Below are 13,419 nucleotides of genomic sequence, written 5' to 3'. Positions count from 1 at the left end.
TATTGGACCTTACGTGGGGGTATACACTAGACGGGGAACCAGTCCATCGCAAGGCAACACAGACAGACAACCAGTCACACTACCATTCACTCTTATGGGGAATCGCAAGCACAAGCAGAACATGCAAACTCCACACCAAAAGGACTCAAATGTACACCCCAGGGCTTGAACCTAGAACTATAATACATTTGTTAAAACAAGCCTGATATACAATATGAGAATAAGTGGAGCTGGATCTGAGACACTGAAATACTGAGTTGAAATTTGATAAAAAAATGATTCAGGTCAGTCAAACCACAATAATTTAAGATAGGATGGGAGGACTTGAGCTCATGTTTATGCTTAGTTTGAGACATAAAGAAGCATCGTCTGTTTTTTAGTCTCTATTAAACTCCTGACTTTCTGTTTGATCAAACAGGCTATCTGAATTTGCACCATGAGTTGGGGTGCACTCTATGCCCAGCTCGGTGGAGTCAACAAACACTCCACGAGTCTAGGAAAGATCTGGCTCTCGGTCCTCTTCATCTTCCGGATCACCATCCTGGTTCTGGCCGCAGAGAGCGTTTGGGGAGATGAGCAGTCTACCTTCACCTGCAACACGCAGCAGCCTGGCTGCAAAAACGTCTGCTATGACCATTTCTTTCCTGTATCTCACATACGCCTGTGGTGCCTGCAGCTGATCTTTGTGTCTACTCCAGCTCTGCTGGTGGCCATGCATGTGGCCTACAGGAAGCGAGAAGATAAGAGGACCATGCTGGCCTCCAACAGCACTGAAAAGATGACAGACTTGCAGCTGGAGACGCTGAAGGGGAGGCGCCTACCCATTACTGGTCCTCTGTGGTGGACCTACACCTGCAGCTTGTTTTTTCGGCTCATCTTCGAGGGGGGGTTCATGTACGCCTTGTATTTTGTCTATGATGGCTTCCAGATGCCACGGCTGGTAAAGTGTGAGCAGTGGCCGTCTCCCAATAAGGTGGACTGCTTCATCTCCAGGCCGACGGAGAAAACTGTCTTTACTATCTTCATGGTGTCTTCGTCGGCCATCTGCATGGTGCTGAATGTAGCTGAGCTGTGTTACCTAGTCGGAAAGGCGTTGATGAGGTGCTCTGCATGATCAAACAAGAGGAAACTTGCGTATACGGAGAGCGTGACTCGTGACAACAAGAAGAACGAGATGCTGCTCTCCTCGTGCATGGATTCTTCCAGAAACAAGACATCATGCTGAGCGAGAGAACAAAGTAAACCTTTGCTCATAACCCCAACAGTTTCATCAAAAGAACAGAATTCATCTTTTCCAGTGGTTCCCAAACTTTTTGTTCCATGTGTCCTTTTCCTTAATGCATACTCCCTCATTACTCTTCAATTCTGTTCCATTCTCCTGAGAACCAGCCTAAAGATTTCCAACCACTATAGTTAAAAAGGGTTTCAGAGAGAAAATAGTGGCCTTTCCACTGACTTGTAAGCATAGAATAATGGAATATTTCACAATAAAAGGGCCATTTTGGTAACAATATAGAGTTAATATAAACTGCTGTCACAGTTGATGTTTTTATAAGGAAAGATAAAATCCTTTTTCTAAAGTGGACATGAGAATGATTTATTATGTTACCAAGAAGGATTATAGCTCTTTGTTTGCTTTCCAAATGTTGCCCCAAATCCAATCTGTGTGTGGTATTAATGAATGTTATTGAATTTTCTATTAAAGAAATACATTCAATTAATAAACCTCAACCAAAATTCAAATAGGCTTATATCAATTCTAGAGTGCCTTAATAATTCAGTAAAGTTAATCTCTTCTCTACTACAGTGAACACAATATAATAATGTAATGTAATAAAAGCAATTTAGCTACACAAAACAAAAAGTACCAGGAACCACTGGTGCAAACATCAATGTGTATGGTTAGCGTAGCTTTAATGTATGCTAACAGGATTTTTGTGATGATACATTCTTTGCCTAATTTGATTGAATTTCCACCAGCAAGTGTTATTTTAATTTTTTTTCCAGACAGCAGTGTTTAAAACAGGATGGAAGTAGATTTTGCCTCTGGATCAAATGAAGGAATGGAGAAATGAAAGAATGATCTTACACTGCCATCTAGTGGTGACAGTGAAGACCTAAACATGAAGTTCCTTTCAACATGAAGAACATTTTTACTTGACATAAATAAAGGAGAGATGTAGTTGCTCATATGTATAAGCGAGCATTAGAGCCATGCAAATCATTTACTGTAGTATAAGAAATTGGTCAAATTTTATTTAAGTATTCTAATACCCAACCATGTTTTTAAGATCATAGTTTTATATTTTACATGTGTAAATCTTTAGCATATGACCATGTTTCATTTATATTAACATTTACATGAAACTAAATATTTCCTGCTGTTCAAAACTCTCTTTTTTCATCTTGTGTGGCCCTAAAGCTCCTTTATACACTTGGATGTCTTACAGTTTTGTCAACAAATATGTTGAATCCAATTCTTTGTAGGATAGGTAACATGGAGCTTTATTAGGAATGTTGGACCACTCCTCTTAGAATAAAAATAGAGATTGATCAATAGTGCAGGTCCACCAGTTTGACAATGGCAAAAAATGATCAGAACTAATTTTCTTTAATCAGAAGTTAAGTTTGAGGAAGAAGCAGGAGATTTTATTAAATGAGCCATATTAGTCATTTTGTGAACTGAAACTAGACTAAGAATAAACAAAAACTAAAAAAAAGATTTTGTATAAAACTAAAACTTAATAATGTGGACCAGCTTGGTTCCTTTCTGTCTTCTCCCATTTGGATGGTTCTAGGGTTAGGGTGAGGATATGGACCATGCCTGTTTGCAGTGTCATCGCCCACTTCTTTGACTCTTAACTGACTCCCTAAACATGAAGTGGATTCTCTATCAAGAACCTTTCTCACTGTTTAGGTCCTCACTCCTCCACATTTTCAGCAACTTACAGACCAAAATGAATTCAGGTCTTCCAACTGATTACATTCAAATGTCAAGGATGCATCATGTCTTTCTTTCTGTATTTTTTTTTTCTCTCCTTTGTCGCAGATGCTTTCTCATTTTTATGTTTTCTTTTTATTAAAACATATCTTTCTATCGAGTGACGAATGCCATGAGATGAGTTATATTTAACGCTATATGAATAAAGTTAAATTCAATCGTATTGAATAAAAACGGAAAACTGATAAATGCAGGGTTTACAAAACGGACTAAAATGCATGACACTAAACTAAACAGACCTTATTTAAAAAAAATGAGGTGAGAGAAAAATGGAGAGTGAAGACTGAAGAGCCATTAACAAAAGCCAACTAACATTGTGGTTATGCTCATTATTTTCTCTTTTTTTTAAGTAAGCAATTTATTTCCATCCAAGGTTTGCAAAGGACTTCTAGATTAATGCAAACATAGGCAGATCTTTATTTGTGTACGCTGGCACGGAATTATGCGGCCGCGGTCCGCCGACCTGCAATGTCCTGCTGCCGCTTCCTGAATGCGGAGCCAATGTTCTAAAACACAAACCTGTCAAGTATCCCGTTTTGGCCGGGAAACTCCCGTTTTTTACCCCTCTGTCCCGTCATCTTCCCGTATTAGTATTTTCCCGTAAATATCCCGTATTTTATTGTATTAATAATTAAAAGATGCCTCTCTAAACTGAGCGAGAATTGCAATCTGAAATGGCCTGAGTGGCAGTTCTCGCGAGATTAGTGCCGACAGTGGCAATAAACCTGGAAACAACTCAGAAGAGAGATGGATGAATGAAAGAAGACGTTCCGGCGAAAAAAACAAAGAACTGGTGTAAATATGTTGTGAAATGAGACACAGAGTTTACCTTCCTAAAGAGCAGCAGGATGGGACACAGTTACATGTTCTGCAAGATTAATAACTGAGATTTTAGGTCTCCCACAGCAGAAGGAACAAAGTAAGTCAGAAAGAAAAATCAGCCAATCACAAGCGCCACAAATATACACCTTTTTAAAAAAGTGTTAAAGAATGTAAAGTCTGAAACAAATGTGTCTAATAAGTGATTAAAGAATACCAGAGAACCACGAGTGAGCATGAGAAATTATAAGAAAATATATTATGAAAATAAAATGAAAGCCAAGCAACGTGAAATTAACAGTAAATACTGTATGCAACGTGTTGACTTGTATATGAACTGTAAGTATATTAGATAAAAACATGTGCTTCATATATCCATTTATGTTTTAATTTAGGAATTAGGGCTGGGCAATATATCGAGATTCAAGATGTATTGAGTTTTCTATTTTGGCGATATAGAAAACTACAAAATTGCATATATAGATGTCTCGTATTTTGCATAAAAATACTTGTTTTAGGAGTCGCTGCTTTTACTTTTCAGAACAGCATGTAACCCAGACATTCCCCATAACATGCTACACTACAGAACTCACTCACACATCCTGTCCCTTACAGGTGAAAAAGCCAAAAGTGGCACATACTGTATTATGCAGCTGTTTGTTAATAAATGAGGATGTGTGGCATTTTGCATCAGAACATTTTTACCAAGAATTGTCTTCCTAGTCAGACTTGATTTGAAATAGAATTATTGAGATTTATATCGTATATCACCATTTTGAGAAAATATATTGAGATATGAGTTTTGGTCCGTACCCAGCCCTAGTAGGAAAGTTCACAGCATTTTAATGTCAACAAAAGGTAGGCCTTCCAGACTCTAATCACTTAATTGTATTTAGTAAGAGGTTGACAATTGTCTATTTTAAATTACCTGTACACTTGTCTTAAAATATAAAGGGTACTGGAACTTGGTTGTCAAGGGACATGAAACTTGTGTTGCCCGCTGGCTGGCTGGCTCCCCACACCGAAGTGGGCCGGTCTGTCAATGAATCCCAGGCCACTTTCGTCCCCTAATCTGCCCCTGGTGGGGATGTGCAAACTAGAGGTAAGCGAGCAAAACCTGATTAAAAAAAAGGACCTATGATGACTGGGAGCAAACAGCAGGATCTAACAAGCTAAACATGACAAAGCGTGTGGGAGATACGTGACCTCAAAGTGGAAATGAAAAAGGACTTGACTGCAAGGCAAGGCAAGGCAAATTTATTTGTATAGTGCATTTCATACACAAGGCAACGCAATATGCTTTACGTGATAAAACATTCAATAGTTCAAAATCAATAACAACATTTAAAATCATCAGTAAAATCAATTAAAGTTATCAACAAACACATTACATCAACAACATGACCAAAAATCTCTCTCTCAATCATATGCAGTAGAGAAAAAAAGTGCCTTTAACTTTGATTTAAAAATGTTCACATTAGATGCTGATTTCAGCTCTGCTGGCAGTTTGCTCCACTTCTTTGCAGCATAACAACTAAACGCAGCATCACCATGTTTACTGTGAGCTCTGGGCTCCACTATCTGACCTGTGTCCATAGATCTGAGAGACCTGCTGGGTTCATACCTGACTAACATGTCACTGATGTATTCTGGACCAAACCCATTCACAGATTTATACACCAGCAGCAGAACTTTAAAGTCTGAGGCTGACTGGGAGCCAGTGTAAAGACTTTAAAACTGGAGTAGTGTGCTCTGACCTCTTTGTTCTGGTTAAGACCAGAGTTGCAGCGTTCTGAACCAGCTGTAGCTGTTGGAATGCTCTTTTGGTGGATTCCTGTCAGACCAATAGTCCAGTCTGCTGGAGATAAAAGAATGGACCAGTTTCTCCTGATCTTTCTGAGTCATTGAACCTTTCACTCTGGAGATGTTCTTTAGGTGGTAGAAGGCTGTTTTTGTGATAGATTTTATCTGACTGCTAAATGTAAGATCTGAGTCAATCAGAACACCAAGGTTTTTGACTTGGTCTTTAGCTTTTAAAAATCGAAACTGAAGGTACTTGCTGATAGCAGTCCTCTTTTCCTTGTTACCAAAGACAATCACCTCCATCTTGTCATGGCTTAGCTGAAGGAAGTTTTCACTCATCCAGCAGTTTACTTTTTCTAAGCAGTCACACAACACCTCAAAGGGACCATAGTCATCTGGGTTCAGTGATGGATATAGTTGTGTGTCATCTGCGTAGATGACACACAACTATATGACGCCAGTCCCCTACATTCAGCGGGATCAAACGCACTGTGGTCAGAGATCCCATAAAATCCCTTGTGCTACATCACGAGGTAGTCACCCGTCTGGGGAAGGGTGCCATCGATCAATTCTTCTTCAGGACCTCTTTGCCTCAGAGGCAACGACTCACTGCCCTCTCTGGTTCTCTCTGAGAGAAGAGACCAGCCCCCTGGCGCATAATTTATGCATTTCCTCCACTCCTTCTCATACCAGCAACACTTCACAGGGCCCAGCAGGGTGGTCTCCGCCTGCTTCTGGTTGCCCCATGCAGGCCAGGAAAACCATGGTTCCCGCTGTTGCTCAAACTCCTGCGGGGGACACCGTGGCGTCTTCCGGAGAGGAAAGACCTCCTGTCTCAGGTCAAAGAATGCATATGGCATCCGAGTCCGGGTCGTCTGAGGCTGTTCTTGTGGCCCCTATAGTTGTGGACCCACTTTTGGCATCCTGCGATATGGCGGTTGCCCACACAATTTTAAACTGTCGAGCACCATCCACCAGGGCGCTTTACGCTAACAGGTGGAGGCTATTTGTTGAGTGGTGTGACTCTCACAACAAGGTGCCGGGGACATGTTCAGTGGTGGCAATACTGCGTTTCCTGCAGTCAGTTTTTGACAGAAACAGGACTACTTCCACCCTCAGGGTGTATTTGGCTGCTATCTCGGCCAATCATACAAAGGTGGATGGCCAGACAGTGGGATCACATTATCTAGTCAAGCAGTTTCTGAAAGGGACTCAGAGACTCAGACCACGTCGGGTCTATGGGTCGCCATCATGGGACTTGCAAGTTGTCCTTCAGTCCCCTTCCCAGCCGCCCTTTGAGCTGCTGGGACACACTGATTTGAAGTGGCTGTCTCTCAAGACGGCCTTTCTTCTTGCTGTGGCAATGGCAAACAGCTGCATGCGCTAGTGAGCCAGGCATGTCTTCGCTGGAAGGCTGATGGCTCTGGGGTGAGTCTCAGGCCAAATCCTTAATTTTTGTCCAAGCGGTTGCCCCCTCATCATGTGAACCAGCCTAGCGAGTTGGCTGCCTTCAGTCGTCCGGGCTCCTCTGTTGGGAATGGTGAGCCATCAACACTGTTGTGCCCCGTGCGGGAACTTAAGGCTTCCATGGAGGCGACAGCTAGCCTACAAACGACAGACAGCCTATTCGTCTGCCATGGAGGCTGTAGAAGGAGGACTGCACTTTCTAAACAGAGACTCTCTCAATGGGTAGTGGAGGTCATTCAGTATGCATATAGTGCACTGAACGTCCCAGTGCCTCAGGGCATAAAGTGTCATTCTACTAGAGGCAAGGCTGCGTCATGGGCCGCCTTGAGGGGCGTTCCCCTGCAGGACATCTGTTCTGCAGCTACCTGGTCCTCATCATGCACCTTTGGACGTTTCTACAGGGTGAACATTGCTGGCGTCCAGCCTATGGCAATGGCCGTGCTGTCCACAGATTCAGGACTTGAGTAGGTGAGGATTCTTTCGTGACCTTTCTGGTATAAGTCATCCAGTGATTTAAGCACCGCCTCTGGCGGTCAGTAAGGATGAAATAGAACGAGAGATACGTATGTAACTATGGTTCTATGAATTCTGGCAGACCGCCAGAGCATCTTGTCACTCAGGATCATTGTGTCCTCCCGAGAAGATTTTGACAGGAACAGATCACCTGATGACACCGGTAGATATAGACTCTCCGGGTCATCCAGGGGTCACAGGTGACTTTGTTGATGTAATTACTCGACCTGCGCATGCTCAAGATGGAACATCCAGTGCTTTAAGCACTGCCTCTGGCGGTCATCCAGGATTCATAAAACCGTAGTTATATACGTAACTGTCGTTCCAACTGCTACCAGGAATATAAAGGAAGAAGAGTAATTAGCCTCCTTGATATAGCTGCGACTAATTATCAACAGATCCGTTCCCTGAACTGCCGCCCTCTGTCTCTCACTGTCGACAGCTAGTCCGACATCTCAGAAGACTATATTCACTTATATCTGTATGAATGCACACTCGGAGAGAGTTACTCAGTACTACTAATAAATACTATTGTATCTCTAGAGACGTTTGTAATTCAGTCGTAGAATGTCACAGAAAATGTGAGAAGTCCACTCTCATGTATTTGCCAGGTTTTGTCTGCTATTTTGGCAATAGCCTACTCTAACCTTGTCATTCAATGATCCAATGAAAAAATGACATTGTTGATATATATATTAAAATATTCTCATCAAGAATTGTCTTTGTTTCTGTGTTTGTTTTGCAGTGTGGCCCTTTTCTCACTTTGAAGAGAAAATTGGTCTTAATTATTTGTATTAGTTATACATTAGTTAGGCGTGATTATTTTTCAATTATTATTTTGCTTTTTTTTCCTTTCCAAAAACATCATCTTGTATTACTACTAAGAGCCCAGTATCTTATGATGTCTGGTCTTGTGAACTCTGTATTAGTTGTCCAACCTGTAATAAGAATATCTTCATAAGAGATTAATCTGTGTCCTTTGCTCCACTGCCTCCATTCTTGGGTCAGCACTAAGAATTGTGAGACCTTTATGCTTTAAGAGACAAAACTTTGCTTAAAGACACTCTGGTCTGCAATCATTGAAATATTAACTGTTGTTTTGCTTAGCAGGCTCGTGTGTGTGAGTAAAGATGGGAGAGAGGACATTAAGGGAATGTGATGTGGTGATGTGTTGTTGACTTGCAGGTGAAATGCTGTTTTATAACTACAGTATGTGATTTTTATTTATTTATTTTGTTTACTGTAACCTGCCAATTGACTCTAAATGAGCTAAACCTCATAGGATACATAGCATCAGGTATGTATCATATTCTGTGTCCTTAACAAATATATTACATTAATACATATTTCTTCATCATTGCCACCTGGTTGCCCCCTTTTTTCTTCTTTTTTTTAACATTATAATTTGAATGGGACCTGGTGACGGAACTGGCTTTTGGCCCTCGGACCGCCTGTTTATCCCCTGACTCCTCCTTCTGACTGATGAACCTCTGCAGATCAGGTGTGTCTCGGACAAGTCGAGCCGGATTCCCTCCAACAAACATTTGACGAAGCAGGAGAGAAAGCATCGTGTTCATGGAGAGGTTTTGATGCTTTTCGGACCTTCGTCCTCAGAGACAAACAGGTGAGTTCAGTTCACATCACTTCAGGTAAAAACCACTGAGTTTCTCTGTATGTACTAATGTAAATGTACTAATGTAATGTAAATGTATGTACTAATTACCTAAAATGTAACTAATTAATTGTGTCTTTTTTTATTTCTGACATGTAGTGACATAATAACAAGTTAGGGAAACAAGAAAAGAATACGAAAAAAGTACAGTACAACTGGTACTGTGGTTAAATAGTTTGTAGTATTAACCTATTTACCCAAAATATTTAAACTAAAGTAGACCATAGATTTGCAATATCACAAATCAATTCAATGGTAGCTTTTTGCTTTTTTAATTTTTTAAACATAATATACATCTCTACATAAATACAGCTCTAATAAACAATTAGAGCAGCTATAGCTTTGAAATCAAACCCACAACCTCAGGACCCCATACTGGTACCTCCCAAGCCATGGTTGCCCTAGGGGTCTGCAACCTTAGGCTCTGGAGCCTCATGTGGCTCTTTAACTCTTTTGCAATGGCTCCCTATAGCTTTCAAAAATATTGAAATAAATAAATATTTTTTTACATAGGGTATTAATGACTTTGACACCAAATAAAACTCAGCCACCTTTCTTTTTCACCTCCTGAAACATCTACAGACCATTAACTTTAACTGCACATGTGTTTAACTTTAAGTTTTAAATCCCTGGTAAGATAACTAAATCAACTAAATGACTATTCTGGAAGTAAATATACATTAAATTATCAATTAGAGTGTGTTGACTGACATTATGTGTTATCAAATTCAAGTGAGTTTTTTTTTGTAGCCCTTCAAATTATCTAAAAAAAACATTCTTTACATAACATTATCTGATATAATTTTAACTGTATAGAATTTTATTCACTTTCTTGTCTACATTAAAAAGGTATTTTTTTTCTTTCTTTCTTTTGAGAGTAAAGGTTTTAGACCGCTCCCCTATACCTACACACATGCACATACATGCACTAAAAATAAAAGCATTATTACACAAAGAAAATAAGTGAATTGATAACAAACCGCAAACATTCAATGATAATTTTAACTCTTTCATTTCTTTACTTTGTAAAAATCATCTCTCTATCAGCATTGAGTTATTTACAATTAAAACCTAAACTTTTCAAATAAGAATACATATTTTTCAATTAACTGTGAAACTATAATCTGTCTTTGAATAAACTTTTTATTTGTTTTTATAATGCTAAATCCAACACACTCACTACATGAATGGCACTTATATAAACATTTAAGATATTAATTTTAATATGCTGTATTGACTTTTGTTGTTATTTATTTAGCTTTTTTTAATGCCTGTTTTTATATTATATAAAATCTTATAGGGTTTACATTTGCTTAACAATTACATCATATCTACCATCAATTCAAAACTAATACTTTAAAACTCATGTAATAACATTTATTAAGAGGTAGAATTGGTGTTAACTTAAAGGCTGTGAATTAGGTTTGAAAGAAACTTCAAAGTTTAAGTGTAAACTGATTATTAAAAAAACTGAGTCATGTTTAGTAGTTATAACAATGGGCTCAAAATATAGACAGGTTGGAAAAAAATACATTAAACATCCAATAATTACACAAAAAAAGTCTGTTAAAGTTTGGTTGTTTTCTTTCTTCAATGAAAAAAATTAATTACTGATATGGATTCAAGCAAAAGGTGAATTTTTTTTTATCAATTATCACCAGATGCAAAATAGGAATATAACCTGATCAATGCACGGAGAGAACAGACACATGGTTAAATACTGTAAATGCAAACACTGAGACATTAAACAACATGGAATGAAAACTACATCCACTAATGCAGAGACAGCATTGCTACTTTGTTCCATTGCAATGTTACAGGCAATACAGTGTAATTTATCATGTTTAATTTGATTAGGAATTATGATCCCAGTTTCTGACCAAAAATGCAATGAAAAAGCAGACAGAGAAGAATATCAAATGATTTGCACTTAAACATAACTCTCAACATGCATATCCAGGAGATCATTTAAAAATTGGGGGATCGATTCGTAATAATTAAAGAAAAAAAACCTAACTAGAGGATGCAGACATAGTCTGACATTGAACAAATCCCAAAAGGATATTGATTTATGAACAATTCATTAAACATCCACATCACAAATACAACAGAGTTAAATGTATCTGTTTGGGAAAGAATTGATAATATTCAGAAAGAACACATCAGTTTTAGTGTCTGAAAATGTGTTTGTTTGTCTATGAAGGTAAAAATAAGTAAAGAGCAAAAACAATCCTCTGATCAGAGGTGTGAAACAAACTGTCATTCAGCAGTGCTGATGGTTTAATCACATGTTGAGAAACAAGAACAAAAACACAACAATACATTACAAAGATAAAGAACTGAAGTATACACTGGATAGGGCGCCAGTTCATCGCAAGGCAACACAGACAGACAACCAGTCACACTACCATTCACTCTTATGGGAATCTAGAGACTTCAACCAACCTATAACAGACATGTTTTTAGACTGTGGGAGGAAACCTGAGTACCCAGATAAAACCCACGCAAGCACAAGAACATGCAAACTCCACACCAAAAGGACCCAAATGTACACCCCAGGGCTTGAACCTAGAACTATAATACATTTGTTAAAACAAGCCTGATATACAATATGAGAATAAGTGGAGCTGGATCTGAGACACTGAAATACTGAGTTGAAATTAGATGAAAAATGATTAAGGTCAGTCAAACCACAATAATTTAAGATAGGATGGGAGGACTTGAGCTCATGTTTATGCTTGGTTTGATACATAAAGAAGCATCTTCTGTTTTTTAGTCTCTATTAAACTCCTGACTTTCTGTTTGATCAAACAGGCTATCTGAATTTGCACCATGAGTTGGGGCGCACTCTATGCCCAGCTCGGTGGAGTCAACAAACACTCCACCAGTCTCGGAAAGATCTGGCTCTCGGTCCTCTTCATCTTCCGGATCACCATCCTGGTTCTGGCCGCAGAGAGCGTTTGGGGAGATGAGCAGTCTACCTTCACCTGCAACACGCAGCAGCCTGGCTGCAAAAACGTCTGCTATGACCATTTCTTTCCTGTATCTCACATACGCCTGTGGTGCCTGCAGCTGATCTTTGTGTCTACTCCAGCCCTGCTGGTGGCCATGCATGTGGCCTACAGGAAGCGAGAAGATAAGAGGACCATGCTGGCCTCCAACAGCACTGAAAAGATGACAGACTTGCAGCTGGAGACGCTGAAGACGAGGCGCCTACCCATTACTGGTCCTCTGTGGTGGACCTACACCTGCAGCTTGTTTTTTCGGCTCATCTTCGAGGGGGGGTTCATGTACGCCTTGTATTTTGTCTATGATGGCTTCCAGATGCCACGGCTGGTAAAGTGTGAGCAGTGGCCGTGTCCCAATAAGGTGGACTGCTTCATCTCCAGGCCAACGGAGAAAACTGTCTTTACTATCTTCATGGTGTCTTCGTCGGCCATCTGCATGGTGCTGAATGTAGCTGAGCTGTGTTACCTAGTCAGAAAGGCGTTGATGAGGTGCTCTGCACGATCAAACAAGAGGAAACTTGCGTATACAGAGAGTGTTCCACGTGTCTTGTAAGCATAGAATAATGGAAAATTTCACAATAAAAGGGCCATTTTGGTAACAATATAGAGTTAATATAAACTGCTGTCACAGTTGATGTTTTTATAAGGAAAGATAAAATCATTTTTCTAAAGTGGACATGAGAATGATTTATTATGTTACCAAGAAGGATTATAGCTCTTTGTTTGCTTTCCAAATGTTGCCCCAAATCCAATCTTTGTGTGGTATTAATGAATTTTATTGAATTTTCTATTAAAGAAATACATTCAATTAATAAACCTCAACCAAAATTCAAATAGGCTTGTATCAATTCTAGAGTGCCTTAATAATTCAGTAAAGTTAATATCTTCTCTACTACAGTGAACACAATATAATAATGTAATGTAATAAAAGCAATTTAGGTACACAAAACAAAAAGTACCGGGAACCACTGGTGCAAACATCAATGTGTATGGTTAGCGTAGCTTTAATGTATGCTAACAGGATTTTTGTGATGATACATTCTTTGCCTAATTTGATTGAATTTCCACCAGCAAGTGTTATTTTAATTTTTTTTCCAGACAGCAGTGTTTAAAACAGGATGGAAGTAGATTTTGCC

General features: G+C 39.3%; 2 protein-coding genes across 2 annotated transcripts; both read left to right on the top strand.

Moving 5' to 3' along the window:
• The first annotated feature begins 421 nt into the window (after positions 1–421).
• LOC114455245 (gap junction beta-6 protein-like) lies at positions 422–1,114 on the top strand. The gene has a single exon (XM_028436349.1). It carries the CDS (start codon positions 437–439, stop codon positions 1,112–1,114), a length of 678 nt encoding a protein of 225 aa, XP_028292150.1. The 5' UTR covers positions 422–436.
• A 7,974-nt stretch (positions 1,115–9,088) lies between these two features.
• Positions 9,089–12,836, top strand: LOC114455689 (gap junction beta-2 protein-like). The gene is made up of 2 exons (XM_028437069.1): positions 9,089–9,227; positions 12,090–12,836. The coding sequence occupies exon 2, from the start codon at positions 12,108–12,110 to the stop codon at positions 12,834–12,836; it is 729 nt and encodes a 242-aa protein (XP_028292870.1). The 5' UTR covers positions 9,089–9,227; positions 12,090–12,107.
• Positions 12,837–13,419: the final 583 nt, after the last annotated feature.

Source organism: Gouania willdenowi, chromosome 21 (genome assembly GCF_900634775.1).
Source record: "Gouania willdenowi chromosome 21, fGouWil2.1, whole genome shotgun sequence".
Lineage (NCBI taxonomy): Eukaryota > Metazoa > Chordata > Actinopteri > Blenniiformes > Gobiesocidae > Gouania > Gouania willdenowi.
The sequence above is the reverse complement of the archived record's forward strand: the minus strand, read 5'-3'. Positions and strand labels throughout refer to the sequence as shown.

What these genes read in the sequence shown, in the direction of transcription:
- LOC114455245 (XM_028436349.1), top strand. Translation starts at nt 437, where the DNA reads ATGAGTTGGGGTGCACTCTATGCCCAGCTCGGTGGAGTCAACAAACAC.
- LOC114455689 (XM_028437069.1), top strand. Translation starts at nt 12,108, where the DNA reads ATGAGTTGGGGCGCACTCTATGCCCAGCTCGGTGGAGTCAACAAACAC.